Source organism: Micrasema longulum, unplaced genomic scaffold, assembly GCF_059751315.1.
Source record: "Micrasema longulum isolate JH-2025_06_02 unplaced genomic scaffold, ASM5975131v1 h1tg000142l, whole genome shotgun sequence".
NCBI lineage: Eukaryota > Metazoa > Arthropoda > Insecta > Trichoptera > Brachycentridae > Micrasema > Micrasema longulum.
The window spans coordinates 987,413-1,002,482 of record NW_028277348.1 but is presented as its reverse complement, the minus strand read 5'-3'; the positions used below and the strand labels follow the sequence as shown (position 1 = coordinate 1,002,482).

The 15,070-nt window shown below is 31.3% G+C and overlaps 2 protein-coding genes across 4 annotated transcripts in view; both read left to right on the top strand.

The window, feature by feature from the left end:
- Positions 1-12,118, top strand: part of LOC148284174 (uncharacterized) — a 31,656-nt gene extending 19,538 nt beyond the window's left edge. Inside the window, exons 2-7 of one of the 2 annotated variants that reach the window (XM_088242548.1) lie at positions 2,754-3,172; positions 6,482-6,517; positions 6,880-7,093; positions 9,202-9,348; positions 11,086-11,235; positions 11,319-12,118. In XM_088242548.1, the coding sequence (XP_088098674.1) occupies positions 2,764-3,172; positions 6,482-6,517; positions 6,880-7,093; positions 9,202-9,348; positions 11,086-11,235; positions 11,319-11,433 (1,071 nt within the window). In that variant the 5' untranslated portion in view covers positions 2,754-2,763 and the 3' untranslated portion in view covers positions 11,434-12,118. The remainder of the gene's footprint in view (positions 1-2,753; positions 3,173-6,481; positions 6,518-6,879; positions 7,094-9,201; positions 9,349-11,085; positions 11,236-11,318) is intronic. The other variant, XM_088242549.1, reaches the window with a different exon arrangement.
- Positions 12,119-12,373: 255 nt separating this feature from the next.
- Positions 12,374-14,503, top strand: LOC148284173 (uncharacterized). 2 transcript variants are annotated; one of them, XM_088242550.1, is made up of 3 exons: positions 12,374-12,604; positions 12,851-12,955; positions 13,412-14,503. In XM_088242550.1, exons 1-3 carry the CDS (start codon positions 12,596-12,598, stop codon positions 13,583-13,585), a joined length of 288 nt encoding a protein of 95 aa, XP_088098676.1. In that variant the 5' UTR covers positions 12,374-12,595; the 3' UTR covers positions 13,586-14,503. The 2 variants fall into 2 exon arrangements, with proteins under 2 accessions (XP_088098676.1, XP_088098677.1); XM_088242551.1 differs by lacking the exon at positions 12,851-12,955.
- The last annotated feature ends 567 nt before the right edge of the window (positions 14,504-15,070 follow it).

Sequence of the window (15,070 nt, the reverse complement as noted above, 5' to 3'; positions counted from 1 at the left end):
GAGGTAGAAGCGCTATTATTCATTATGTATGTACAAAACATTTGTACTTTCATACTTATTTTGGAAACATTTTTTCAATAACCAAATAAAATGAAAAAACTTTATATTTTCCAGAGAGGTACTTTTTTAAAAATGCATTTCGAACACGTTTTCTATTGCTTTTAGATGAAACGTCAAAATAACATTTAGGCATAAAACAAATAGTTTGTCGTAGTATTAAAGAAAAAGCTTTTGTGAAATTTCAAATAACTTTTACCATGAATAAAGAAAAATCTGGACAACTGGAGGCTGCTAAGTTGATTGCAAAGATAGAGCAACACATAGGCGCAAATGTTCGGTGCCTGGAAAATTCTGAAGAAATTTTATCTAAAATAAACAAACATGTACACGATAAAGATGAAAAAATAAAATCAATCGAAGAAAATAAAAAAAACATTGTTAGTAAGATCCTCAGAGAAAAACTTTGTGTAAAAAAAAACCACAAAAAACCTGGAAAGTTAAATTCACTTACTAAAAAACAGAAGAAAAAATCTGTTTCAACCATAGATAGTGACACTAATACCCAGGGTGAACCCGAAGAGTTGTCTCAAGAATCGCAGTCTACCGGAGCCTTGTTACCGGCGGCCGCGGCCGAGGGGAAGGGCGGCCGGACGAGCAGCAACAAGTTGCGCAGAAGGAAGAGCAAGAAGACTTTGCAATCCAAGAGTGATTTGGTGATAGATACGAAAATTTCCGAGGGAAATATTCCTTCCGAATCGTGCGCTGCTCGTAAAGCCCGGCCTTATAGTCAGAAAAATGAAAAGCGGGACATAATGTCGTATCATGTAATAAAGGAAGGTCTAGAGTCTTCATACTGTCTGAGAGATTGGCAAGATATATTCTGTACCAAACCAGAAACTTTAATCTTCTACGACTTTATTAACGGAAATACGTACAAAAGATTAATAAAACTTACGAATAAAACCGCAAAAATTATATCCTGCCGATTTCATTCGATATTTTTCCCAGATTGCTTGCATATGGATTCTGAAACGATGAGCGTCGTTATGCTAAATGAAGTCAAATTATACCCTGGTTTATTCTTCAATTTCAATTTAAAGTTTATGCCGAAAAGTTTGGAAAATGATTTCAAGGTGGAATTAATATTTGTCGCAAACATAAGTAATCACATGACATTTATACCAGTTCCCGTTCAAGGTATACTAACCGATTCAGTTGTAGAAGTAAATCCGTTGACGATAGATTTTGGATTAAAGCCTGTTTGGACTATCTGCGGCAAGACAAAAAAGTACAGAAAAGAAATAACTGTACTATGTTCAGGAAGAAGACCGATTGAATTGTTTGTCAAAAATTCTGAGAGTAATTCTCGTAGCCAGCGCCCTAACAAACCGTCAGGAAAATCCCAAGCATCAGCCAGTATGCAGGTGGCGCAATCCAGTCAGCGTTCCGAAAACGATTTGTGTAATGCCGAAGCAGAATCCACATTGGACTTGGAAGTATCGAAAACTTCACTAAGCGTAACGACAATTCTAGAAGATTGTATTCAACTGGCAACGGACGCTTTTTACTTTGAAAATCGTCACGTCACTCTTAAGCCAAACGTTCCCAATAAGATTTACGTTTGGTTTAAAAATGCAAAATACCTCGGTTTTCATCAAGCCCAATTCAATTTAGAATTTTCTAAGTACGGTAATAAGGCAACGGATAAAACGTCGTTGACGCTTTTTAACAAAAAGAAATTAACGTTATTTTCAGAAACTTACGATTTGCCATTAGTAATTACTCCGACGACATTAGATCTGACTACGGCAAGGCTGAAACACGGATCAATCTACAGTAGTTTTTCCATATACAACGAACACAAGAATTTGTCTGCCTGCGTTGAAATTGTCGAACCGAAGCTCGAAAATCATTTTTTAAAGATCACCCCTGAGAAGCTTTTTATTCAACCATTAAAAGTACAAAAATTCAAAATTATTTACTCTGTAAAACATAGATCAGAAGAAAATATTATACTGAACGATTCTGTTGTGAACATAAGCGTAACCTTACACGCGCGCATTAAAAACGAAAAGTATAGCCACGCTCCACCTCTAAATATTCAAATATACGCTCCTTGTAATTTATAAGAAAAACTGATTAACATTGTGTCTGTACTTTTGTAAATTTAGATGGTAAAAAGCTTAAAAATATTTCACATATTCATATTTTATATCATAGAAACTACAAATAAAATTATACATAAAAAGCAATTATGTATTTTTACTTCTTAATTTACGAACTTTTATTTTTTAAGGTAAGACTTACAAATCAAAAATATACAGGGTGTTCTTTAAACCCTGTCACATCCGAAACCACGATGATCCGCATGAGCAAGAAGACATATTAGGATATTAAAAAAAATATTTAGAACGATTTTTGTTTTAAAAATAAAATATTTAAAAAAAACAAATGGTTGCTTACTTCTGCAGGAAATAAGCGAGGGGGGCGCGGCCGTGCAGTTATCGGTGTATCAGACTCCCCCCCCCCCCTCCTCCTCGTTTCTCCGCTGCAGAAGTAGGTAACCATTTGTTTTTTTTCTATGTTTTATTTTTTAAGATTGAAATCTTTCTAAAAAAATATTTTAATGTGCCAATATGTCTTCTTGCTCATACTAATCATCGTGGTTTCGGATGTGATAGGGTTTAAAGAACACCCTGTATAAATAACCCCAAGTGCATGAAATTAATGAAGTATATATTTTTTTTTTCTAGATCATAAATTATGGAGCCAAGAAATGTGACAGTACTGTTATTATTAACAATAGCTATATGCATAAATCCTAGTTCGAGCGATTTCAAATCAGCACAAACAGACAGACGATCGAAAATCAGTGAAGTAAGAAATGCCATTTCCGAAACCAGCTCTATTGCCGAAGAGAGTGAATCACAAACTAGAATAATAAAAGAGATAGACGAACATGGAGATGAAGTCAGCAAGGAAAAAAGAAAGATCGATAAATCAGATGTTCCCCATTCACGACAGAAACGTTTGCTATGGATTACTAATGATGGACGACTTGCACTGCCTCCTGGTACATCATTAGTTATTTCTCCGACGTTGTCTATGCCTTTTATTAGGCACCCCCCAGAAGGATTCTTTTCGAATTTGACCATTAGTCTTCCACTGACTGGTAAGTATTTTTAATTTACTTTTAATTACCCCCTTCCCCTTCACTGTGTTAAATAATAGTTCGATTGTTGCGAACTCCCGGATTTAATAAATATTAACATACCAACACGTAAAACTAGACAAAATACTATTATTGTCACCCTTTTCAACCCAACTATCATTGTCACTCACCTATACCTCGTATACCAACACAGACTAGGAAATGAATTTACCTCTCATATCGACATTTTTAACACGAGTCTCTGTGAATTCAAATCTCTTCATAAATATTTCATGATGTTCGATAGTAACAATTAACGATTAATTTACAAAAGCTACTTAGGCCAATGATCTGCCGTGAACTCAGTTTATGTTCATCAATGTTTTGAGTATGTCCAAATGCTTGCAGACTGGCTGGATTTTCTCCCTAGGGAGGTCTTCATATTTAAATTTGTTGCAACAAAGAGCGAAAACATTTTTGAGAAGGGAATGTGGGAGTCTAGGGATTTACAGGGTTTATGACCTTACTTATATATTACTTCACAAAAGTAAACAGATGGAAGAGTTTAGGAAATATGGATGTTCAAAAATAGGCAGAATAGTGAATGTTACACAGTGTGTAAAATGGCCACTTAAACCAGCCAATGACAGGTCATAAGCCCTGTAAATGCCTAGACTACCATATTCCCTTCTCAAAAAAATTTCCCTCTCTGTTGCAACAAATTAAAATCATTTTATGTTCATTATATATCGACTTTTTTATATTTTTTGTATGCTAACATACATAATATAATTTATTCGTATATACCTATTTTTCTTTTTACATATCCATGTTTTATTATTGTTTTTTATTTTTATATAACTGAACTCATTACAATATTATATTGTAAAAGACTCCTGTGCCGTATAATAAATAAATAAAAATGATCTCCCGCTTAAATTGTTCGTTATTCTAATTTATATTGAACGAGCTAAACCCGGCAATGCTTTGCTATTGCTTGATTTGAGTTCTCGCTAAATAGATCAAACGAACTCAATCGAAAGATTGATATCAATTACTGTGTTTAGTCCAAATTAGATATGTACGTATACATATTTTTTTTTCGGTTTAGATACATTGTGAGGACAGAGAATTTTGATAAATAGGTGTTCGAGCATTGTTTTCCTGTCACTGTCTTGCAGATGCCTCCCAGATACTGTGCGAAAAAGACAAGAGACAGAGTATCAGAATAAAATTTTCTGTAGTGGTATGTTTTGCGTTTTTCAAAAATTGCTATATTTGTATACCGTGCGCCCGAAGACAACAGATAAAACTGTGTTTTTTATGAGTTTGGATGGTTCTATTTCCCATAGTAAACTATTTTCAAAAAAACGAAACAATATAAGGACACGCCAATGGTAAATATCTATAATGTGTAAAAAAGAGCTCTGCGCTAGTTTGGACATGTAGAGCGAATGAACAACGAAAGAACGGCTAAAAATATTTACAATGCGAATGTTCATGGATGCAGAAATTGAAGAAGACCGAGAAAGACATGGCATGACCAAATCCAACAATTGCTTGAAGATGTACATGTTAAAAGTCGGAATAATTGGCGCGCGTGCATAAGAAGATCTATGAATGTAGAGGAAGCGAGATCTGAATGCAAAGATAGAGTAATGTGGTGTTCCATCCTCTCAGCCTACCCTTACGGAGAAACGGCGTGATAGGTTGTTGTTGTTTTGTAAAAAAAACATTTCTCTAGTGCCATAATTCCGAGAGAAAATACGTGAAAACGTTTGTATGAAGAAAAGTCAGACCGCGTTTCCTCTTAAGATTAAACATAATTAAGTTTACTTACAAAACTTTAGTAAAAACCGTTCACATAAACTTAAAAAAGATGTTGTAACTTTTCATTGGTAAGTTGGTACCTTGATACTCACTTATGATTGAATTCCAAATCTAAAAATGATAAATATTCAAATATTGAATTTAAGTAGGCACCTAAGTACTTGTTTATGTTTGAATTCCAAAACATAAAATAATAAATTATTTTCAAATAAAGTATTCTTTTTGCAAATGTCAAACTCTGCTCAGGGATGCACTCTAGTCAGGAATGCGATTTAAAAAAATGTATAGAATGTCAGTTGATATTATTTTAGTATAACCAAAATTCCAGTAAAAAGAAATAAATGTGTGGAAATTATAAGGAATTTAATGAAATAATCTTGACGGGGATCCATAAAAAAAATAATGTTGTTTGCAAATATTCAAAAACAAACTTTTTTTTATACATAAAAAAATAACATCCATCCATTTTTTTGTATGCGCATTCTCGGCGAATGCAACCCTGGTGATGGAAAAAAAAAACATTTTCGCTCCTAACTTATTTGTACTTGATAAATTAAAGATTTTATGAGCTATAAACTTTCTAGCGGTAAAGATGTACATTTATCTGAAAAGCGCACGTAAATCGGTCCGGTAGTTATCGAGTCCATCGAGGACAACCATTCGAACATTGCCTTTTATATATATATAGATGATATATTTTTATATAAATGCTCTTGTGGAAATGGCATTTCACATTAATTTTTTTTTAGATTTAAAGCATATATTGATATCAACGTTTCCCATTACGTAAAAGAAAAAAACACATTTTGCATAAATAAAGGGGAGTGACGTCTTACAATACTATGTTTTGTATTTTACATTGGTAAATATTTTAATATAAAATATAAATTACGAGAAAACATACAAGTATTTTTAAAGAGTGCTCATAAAAAAATGTATTAATATAATTCTTGATTTCTTTCTGAAATATTCCCGATTGCACTTTTTATTTTCTATGTTCATTCCTCTATGCAACATGTGATCAGTGGCACGGGATAAAAAGAGAACAAAACAAAATATAAATAATGAAGCACAATGCAGTGGTTAGAAGGCTATACTACCCCGTGTAGTGAATCCCGAATTAAATTCGTGCTTTTTATGTACAGGTCCATTGTTTCACAATATTGAATTAAACATGAAGCTTTAGTTACCTAATAATATGATTTTTTGTTAATTTTAAAACATAAGTTTAACAAGGAACCTTGTTTTATGAATAGTTTTCCAAATTACCAGTTTTGATAGCAAGTCAATGAAATGTTCATAAATCACAGTTGAATCTGCAAATTTAACGCTCCGCGCATCATTTGATGTTGATGGAAAACGGATAAAATTGGGATCAAATATTATTCAATAGGTACCATTAAACATATAAAATGTAAACATGAATGTTCAATTATTGTGTGATTACTGATTAATACTTATAATTTTTGATGTTCTACGAAAAATTTCACCCTTTTTCAGATATGATCAAAATTGAACACAAATTAGAAATAACATGTTGAGTATTTAAAATTGATAATTTTGGTTTACCTCTTTTGTTTGAAATAATCGGATTTTTGGTTTGAATTATTGAAAAACATAATAAATTGTTGTGTTATGTGTTGTTTTTTTTTTACTAACTTTGAGTTTTTTTGTAAATACAACTAGAAAAGAATGACATTCATAAATATAATATTTTAAAACTATAAAAGTCGTTTTGATACGCCTAACATGAATAAATATTGTTTTATTTTATTTACTAACGTTGAAGCCTTATTTTCAATATGTGTGTGTGTTTTTTTCAATCACTAACACTTTATTTGTTATTTGAATTCCTAAAAACTAAAGCAAAATCTAACGAACTCTTTTCAACTTTTTAGTCGACTTTGACAAGCTAGGTTTGACAGATAACGAGAATCCTTATGGGGCTTTGCCACCAATATTTTCCCGTTCAATGGGCAGAGCCGCGGGGGGGCTCTTGGCTGACTTTGTAGGGAAGTACTTAGACAGGAGGAGGGGGAAGAGAAGTATGGCGGAGGATGTACCGTCTCATGTCCAGGAAAAGATTATGGCTTTTCTACACGGAGGCGAAAGGTAAGGAAAATAATAAAATGTAAAATCATTACAATTTTCAAATATTTTTTGTCGTTTCTCGCAAAATAATACGCTTAAAGGCCCAACTACAGCTGTGAATTATTTTTAAAAGAGAAATAAAAGTTAATATTTTATAAACATAGTTATTTTGAACTAATGAACGGGCTGCCATTCGACCAGATTAGTTAAGAATTCATCCTCCAAATTAGACATGTATGTTATTTCAAAAGTAATATAGAAAAGTTAAATATAAATATACAGTATGTATATATATATATTAAAAAATAATTAAAAAATACTATTAAACCATATAAATGTGTAAGTATGTTCTTCTAAAACAAACAAATTAATATAAAAAAATAATTGATATTACGTTTGATTTAAACTATGCAAGTGGCCTTATTAAAGTCTGCCATTAAATTTAATTACATATATGTACATATGAATATTTTGTTAAAAACCGAAGTAATTTGCAAAAAAAAAAAACATCAACACTTCAATCAACGTCGATTTCGTCGGCGGCGACGTTTAAATGAATTTGATATGGACTGAACGAGGCTGAATAAATGTTACCTCGTTCAGAAAGATGTGAACAGAAGTGATCTTTATTGGAGGAGGAAAATACACGAAATTCGACTTACCTACTGTCGTCCTGATGATTTGACGTTGGTGCCTTGCTAAGGAAGCTGGTGGTCGAGAAGATGCTGACTATATAGCTATTCGTTTGAGTTGGCGGTCTTGTTGACTCGGGCATGTATTTATTAGTAACAAATCAAATTAAACAAGCCAGTATTGTAACGTCACTTAGTAAGAGATAACTACATGGCAGTTGCACGCCTTAATATACATGAATTTTGAATGGTGCAGAGCTGCGCTAGGAAAACGGGACGGGGGGAAGTTTGTGACTTGTATAGGTGGGTAGAAATAAATATTGAGAAAAAAACATCATATGAAGTTGGTCCGAACATTGATAAAGATTTTGATATTAAGTAACAATAATACTAACACTCTATCAACTCAAATACAGTCTCTACAATGTACTGCAATTTTCATTACAATTTTTTTGGCAAGAACGTATATATTGTTGTAATAGATTTCCTTGGATTGTGTATTGTCTGATTTACTTCGTGTTCCCTGTTTTAAGGAAGACATTTTAAATAGCAATTTGACAATTATATGTATTTATTTGATATTTTGTACAGATTTACGCTTAGTGATTTTGTCATTTTTACTAACACAACCTTGGTAAATAAATGTTTGTCGCAAGAGGCAAAATTAGCAGTTCACAATGGAGTCCTGGTCCCGACCCTGATTTATGGGTCGTATGGGAGCGAAGTATGGACTTGGAAAAACAGGGATGAAAGTAGGCTAAATGCTGTCGAAATGCGATCTCTCAGGTGAATGTGTGGTAAAACTATGTACGATAGATGCACAGATTTTGAGATCCGTACATTATGTAAGGCTGAGATAAGCATTATCGACAAAATCAAGAAAGGAGTTCTCCGTTGGTTTCGACATGTAGAGCGAATGGACAGCGAAAAAACGGCTAAAAATATTTACAGTACGAATGTGGATGAGTCTAGAAATAGAGGAAGACCGAGAAAGACATGGCATGACCGAATCCAATAAATACTTGAAGATGGACATGTTAAAAGTGTGAATAATCGGCGCGCGTGCATGAGAAGATGTATGAATGTAGAGGAAGCGAGATCTGTATGCAAAGATAGAGTGATGTGGCGTTCTATCCTCTCCGCCTATCCTTACGGGGAAACAGCATGACGGTTTGTTTTTTTGTGTGAATATTATGTTCCTAAATCAATATAGTATAAAAATGTAGGATTTCCATTCCACAGTAAAATTTTCTCTTGTGTGTTGACTTTTACTTTTGTGTCCACGTTCTTACACGTGATTCGTGAACTATCAACCGACGAAAGTTTTTTGGCTAATCAATGCAGATCACGTAAAAATCATATTCAAACCATCGCACACCTTTGATTACGAGTACACAAATGTTGAACATATGTGAATCACGGACGCCAATATGAAGATAGAAATATTGTTATTCTAGTTTAAAATAAAGTGATACCTCGAAAAATGTTTGTTTATAGGGCTATTCTCTTTGGTGCCGTTGAAGATCTGCTTTCCAATTTCGGTTTGGAAGGGAAATCATGCTTACTGAGAGCAATATGCGAAGTCCACGCACACCCACTTACGAACTTCGGTCTTTTGGGAGAAATGCTCAAATTGTTCTTTTCGTGAGTATATTTCGTAATATTCATATTTATCCATACATGTATAAAAAGGGGAGTTGTTGGTATTCAAAAATGTATGAAAATATTGGGCAAGTATGTGGTTAACCGCAATTAATTGCTGATTAAAAAAAATATTATTTACAAAAGTAAACCAAAATTTATTTTCCAAGCGTACTAAAAAAAAACGTCGTGAATGTACGAATAGATACATTCATACATAAATAAAAAAGGTTAGTATTTAAAAATGTATTAAAATATTGTGGGAAAGTTTTTTTTTCTCATGTACTCGTATTTAAAATTATATAAACTCTTATAAATAAACAACTACAACAGTGTAAGTCACTCTCCAAGCACAAGAGGTTTTTTTTTGGAGAGTTATAGTGATAACATTTACTGGATGTGTAAAAGTAAATATGTATAGAATTTTTAAAAAACAAGTACCTTTTATGAAATGTATGCATAAAAAGAAAAAAAAGTATGTGGTTAACTGCTGATTGAAAAAATATTATTTACAAAAGTAAACAGAAATGTATCTTCCAAACGTACTTAAAAAAAACGTTATACGAATAGTATTAAAATATAATATATATATTTTTTTTTTTTTTTTTTAATTTAAATTTTATTGATAAACCCTTACGGGTTACATACATTTAACAACATATTTTCACTTTTAAAATTCAAATTCTACTGTTAATAATGATATTTTTAACATCTTTTGTAAAGGTTGCCTGAGTCTTTTGTTTAGTTTTGTCTGGTAGTTTATTGTATAATTTCAGTCCATGGTTTATAAGTCTCGATTGTCCTTTTCTCGTTTTAAAAGATTGTATATGATATTTTTCTGAAATTCTCGTATTGTGTTCATGTTTACTACAATTTTTTTCAAGTTTTAATTCTTCGTCTACAATTACATCAGTGGCTAATTTATGAATAAATTTTAAAGATTCTAGTTTAAAGAGTTCAGTTACGTTTAATTGTTTAGTTTGTTCAAAAAGTTCTTTAGTTGCTGTTAGATAGGGAAGGTCATATACTAACTTTAATATTTTATTTTGCTGTCTTTGTAGTCTGTTTATGTCATTTATTTACAAAACGTAAATAATTATTTTTTCTGCCTGGGAACCTATATATTTTCATCATCATCATCATCATTCCCTTTCCGCACCTAATGGTGCATAGGGCGCTGCATTGGTAAACTAATCGCAACGTATCTTGATCATTTTGTTACATGAAGGTAAGATGATCAGTCTTACGCTTCAAGTGCTAGTCCAGGGACTATGAAATATTATAGTGTAAAAACGCCTTTTTAAATATGTGTTTCATGTCAAACATTTCAGGAATCGAATCCGAGACCTCTCGCATGGTAGGCAAATGCGCTGACCACTACACCACGAGGCCGATAACCTATTAAAACAAGCAACATAAATTTATGATGTCTAGACATTCAATTTTATTAAATACGCGAGTTATGAAAAAAGTATAACAGATAACCATCGTATTAATAAGTCGATGCAGATAAGTTAATACCCGATTGTTGTGAATTTCCTGTTCTATTAAATTTTACGGAATCAGAGGACTTTTCAATACAGTTTTGTTAATTATTTAATAATAAATAGCAAATAAAATTAGAGAAAAAATAATTTGAAACAAATAATGAGAGTAGTCATGAAAGGCCAGTATTTCAGTAGAATAATTTTCCATCATTTAAACGTCATTTTCAATAAAGCTTTCAAATTTCTCCGATAGAGCGAGCAAATCTCCGTACAGCGCCCTACTGCAGGAATACGTGGAGGCAGAAAAGGCGGGAAATGGAGACGTGGAAGGACCGGGCGAGTGTTGGCCTTACTTCAAAGCCTGTCCAAAGTCACTCTTCTTACCCCGGAAAAATAAATACGCGTAAGCAGATTGTATATTTATATAAAAATATGGTGTTATTATGTTTGCATTTAAAAGGGATTAATAAGATTTTTTGTTTATAGGAAAGACGCCGAAAGGGACCACCGAGAAAACGAAAACGGCGAACACGATTACGCAGAAATTACGAAAGTGACGTTGGATAATACATTTAATGAAATCGATTTACAACCAATGTAAAGTCACATAAATGTTAACAAATATATTAGTATATGAATGGACTATTTTAAATGGGAATATTTATCGAATGGAATATAATACACGTTTCACTAGAGCAGCATAATTATTTACTAAATAGCTACCTATATATTAATTACATAAATGTAACATGAATTATTATTATGAGTGAATTTGGGCATTTGTATGTGTAGGTTCATGCACAAAGACACCAACGTGAGATTTATTTTGGATTGCTAAGATTAGAATCTACCAATTTACTGCATAATTTTTAGCTGATATTATACATATAGATTCTAGTCCTATTTAATAATATGTAATTTTACGTCAATTAATGCGTGTCATATTATTTATTAAAAGCGTGTTTTGGGATTCGGTTTAATGGGTGGTTTGAGGTATGTTGTAATTTTTTTCAGTCATTAAAATAAACATCTATATTATTACAAGATAAATAAATTGTTTGTAAATTATTTACACACAAACTAGTATGAATTATCGCCATATTGTAAATAAAGCATAACGTTTTTATTTGTTTTATTGACTAATGTAAATAATATTTTGACGTTTGAATGACTTTATTTATGTTTTTAATGGTTTATTGAAATTGTATACGCAATATTTAAGTCGTTGAAAATAATTGTTACTTGGATTGATTTGCGTTATTTTTATTAAAATATATATGAATTCATCAGTTTTTTCATTTATATATTTTTTATGCAAGATAGATAATGTTTTTAATGGCATAAAAAAAGAGAGTAAAAAATAGTGTAATTTTATAAAGAATACTGTCACCCTTTCATTGAATGTTAATTTTTACTATTTGTGGTACATTAAAAAAAAATACATTCGCGTAAGTACTAAACGAGTGATTTTTTTTAATAAAGGGGGCGTGGAATTTGATCTTGCCACACTGAATGTATACAGAATACAAAACGTCGTAAAATCAAATTCCGCATCGTCGAATTATACCATTTAATTGAATTTAATATAGAGTCTATTTTCGTTTGAAATAAACAGTAATGAGGAAATTTTCACAAAACGTGCATATTTATGATGCAGAAGGCGTGTTTTAATTTACGTCAGAAGTGAACACAATTGAGTATGATAAAGTAGGTTATTTGGGTGAAAAGTGAATGAAAACGAGTGAAATAATTCTGTTCAGATTATGATTAAGGTAAGAACCGCCGATTCTCTTAATTTTTATGAAAATTTAATGCAAAAAGCATTATTTATCAATCTCTAATTTGATAAAAGGTTATAAACCAATAATATTATTTTCACAAGAAAACTAAAAATATATTCCAAGAGTTTAACTTTTATAATTAAAACCACAATTTCAATTAGTTTTAAAATCGAAAAATAAAACGAAAATAAAAAAGTTTTTCAAGTTCATTTCAGTTTTACAAAATATTTTTTATAGATTTCAATACTTTTTCTGGTGGCATTGTGTACATCGGTGTGTCGCGGAAGAGTAATAACCAAAAGAAGCTATTCCGACCAATCCGTAAAGGGTTACCTAACAGAGGTATTAAAATTAATTAAATTTTAATTAGTTATTTAAAATAAAAAAGATTTTCTAAAATCATGTGAAATTTTTCTAAAAGTCGCGATGGAAAGAAAAACTGATAAAGCAAACTTGTAGTATTTTATTATATTCTAATTAATAGAAAAATTAGAATATTGATTATAATGTTGTGTAATTTAATAAACACAAAACATGTTTTACATAAAAAATATATTTTGATGTACGTCAACCATATTTAAGTTTTTTTTTAAACACCTAAGAAGAAATATATATATTTTTTATAGGAACGTTCTATAAGCTCGGTCCTCAGTCCTATGCAAGGATATGTCTGTTTTGTATATTTAATTTTTTATTGATATTGGAAGCATGTTATATATTTTGGGTATATCCAGCGTTTTTGTATCGTATTCGCTGGTGTAAGTATTTTTGGAGATCTAATCGCATTGATTTGAACAGAGAACCTGCTGGTGGAATGAGGTATGCAAGGAAGAGTTCCAGACACTATTCCGCTGCAGGTGTCCTCAGTGGTCCTTCTGCCGTAGTCCAGGAAGGTACTATAACGCCGTCTGTTCCATGACAGGAACTGGCTATATCTGGACGCAGCCTCCGTCGGGGTGGAGCGATACCTAGCAGATCCCTGACCTGAGCAGCCAATACCAGGACCCATTCAGGATGTAATCGCGCGAGATCGAAACGGAAACCACAACGCACTATTTTGCTTCGAGAATAGCACCCAAAAGTTGCCTTCTTATTGTTATTTTTTATAATCTTAGTATGAGGTACTTTCAACGTAAAATAAACAACTGTAGGATGAAATTATACGAGTAACTGTTATTACGCTTAAACATTTAAAGAAACATAAGATTCGTTAAACACCATATTCAGGGTGAAACCGTGAAACTTTGAAATGATATTTTTATGAATAATTCAGCAAAGAATCCCTTTTTTCATACTGTGTTTCCTACATAAAAATACATTTTTTCTCAATTTCTGTCTAGCTTGTAGATTATCACGGTTTTAATGAAGTCTGTTAAACAATATTAATAAAGTAGCTATTACATTTAAACGAAAAATGCGTTTATCTAAAGAGTTATTGTTTTTTTTTCTAAGATTATTATGAGAAATATTGCCCTGATGTTTCATGGTCGGCCCCTAAAATATCGTGTATTATTTATAAAAAAATCGACAAACAATCTTAGTTGTGTAGCTAAATTAAAAATAACACATTGAAACTCATATTCTGCACTATAAATTACCACCGTAGTTTTTTAAAAATCTTAAACACAATATGTTAATCTTGAATCACATTTTTTGTCAACATTGCTAAGATAAACTTTTTTTGGCAGAACTTTTAGAATCGAAATTCATCATGTTCGGTTTTATTTTTCAATGTTAGGTATGTGTCTTTGCACATACAAAAACCTTTTTGTTTAATCGTGAATATTATTTTTTAATCTCACGAGCTAATTTGCCCTTAAATAAGTTGTTTACATCCGATCAAATAATTTAACATGATATATCTAAAATATAAACTTATTGATTTTCATTATTGTCGTGGAGAAATCGGTAAAAAAAATATTTTATTTTAATCTATATAAAAATATTATTCCTGTATTTTGATAAATGTTCCTATTATATTATAAACTCAAAATGTTTTTAAGATAAGATTATTTTTTTTTTAGTATTCATTTCCAAAGCTGTATAAAATAATGCATATTTTACGAGATATTATCTAAATTCTTGAAAAATTATAAATTAGTCTTAAAGAAAATATTACCCATCTTTCAAGACAGACACCACGAATCGTTTCGTGCAGAATTATTTATTGTTGTTATTGTTTAAAAAACTTTTTAATTAGATATGTATATATTTTGTACAATATAAATTTTATTAAAAATAATTATTTGTGGTTGTGAAAGATAAAATATTGAATTAAAAATATTATCTCTTATTTTAATTAAGTATAATGATATTGTTGATAATGCACTGAATTACACTGTTTCTTCTATAATAAAGCAATACGTATTGCGATTTTTGTAAAAACGATATTATTTTTTAACCCGAATATCTTGACATTGAGAATGAAAGGTAAGTTAATCGAGTAAGAGTCTAAAT

What these genes read in the sequence shown, in the direction of transcription:
- LOC148284173 (XM_088242550.1), top strand. An exon ending in TAAAGGGTTACCTAACAGAG is followed by an intron (nt 12,956 to 13,411) that starts GTATTAAAATTA and finishes TGATTTGAACAG; the next exon opens with AGAACCTGCTGGTGGAATGA.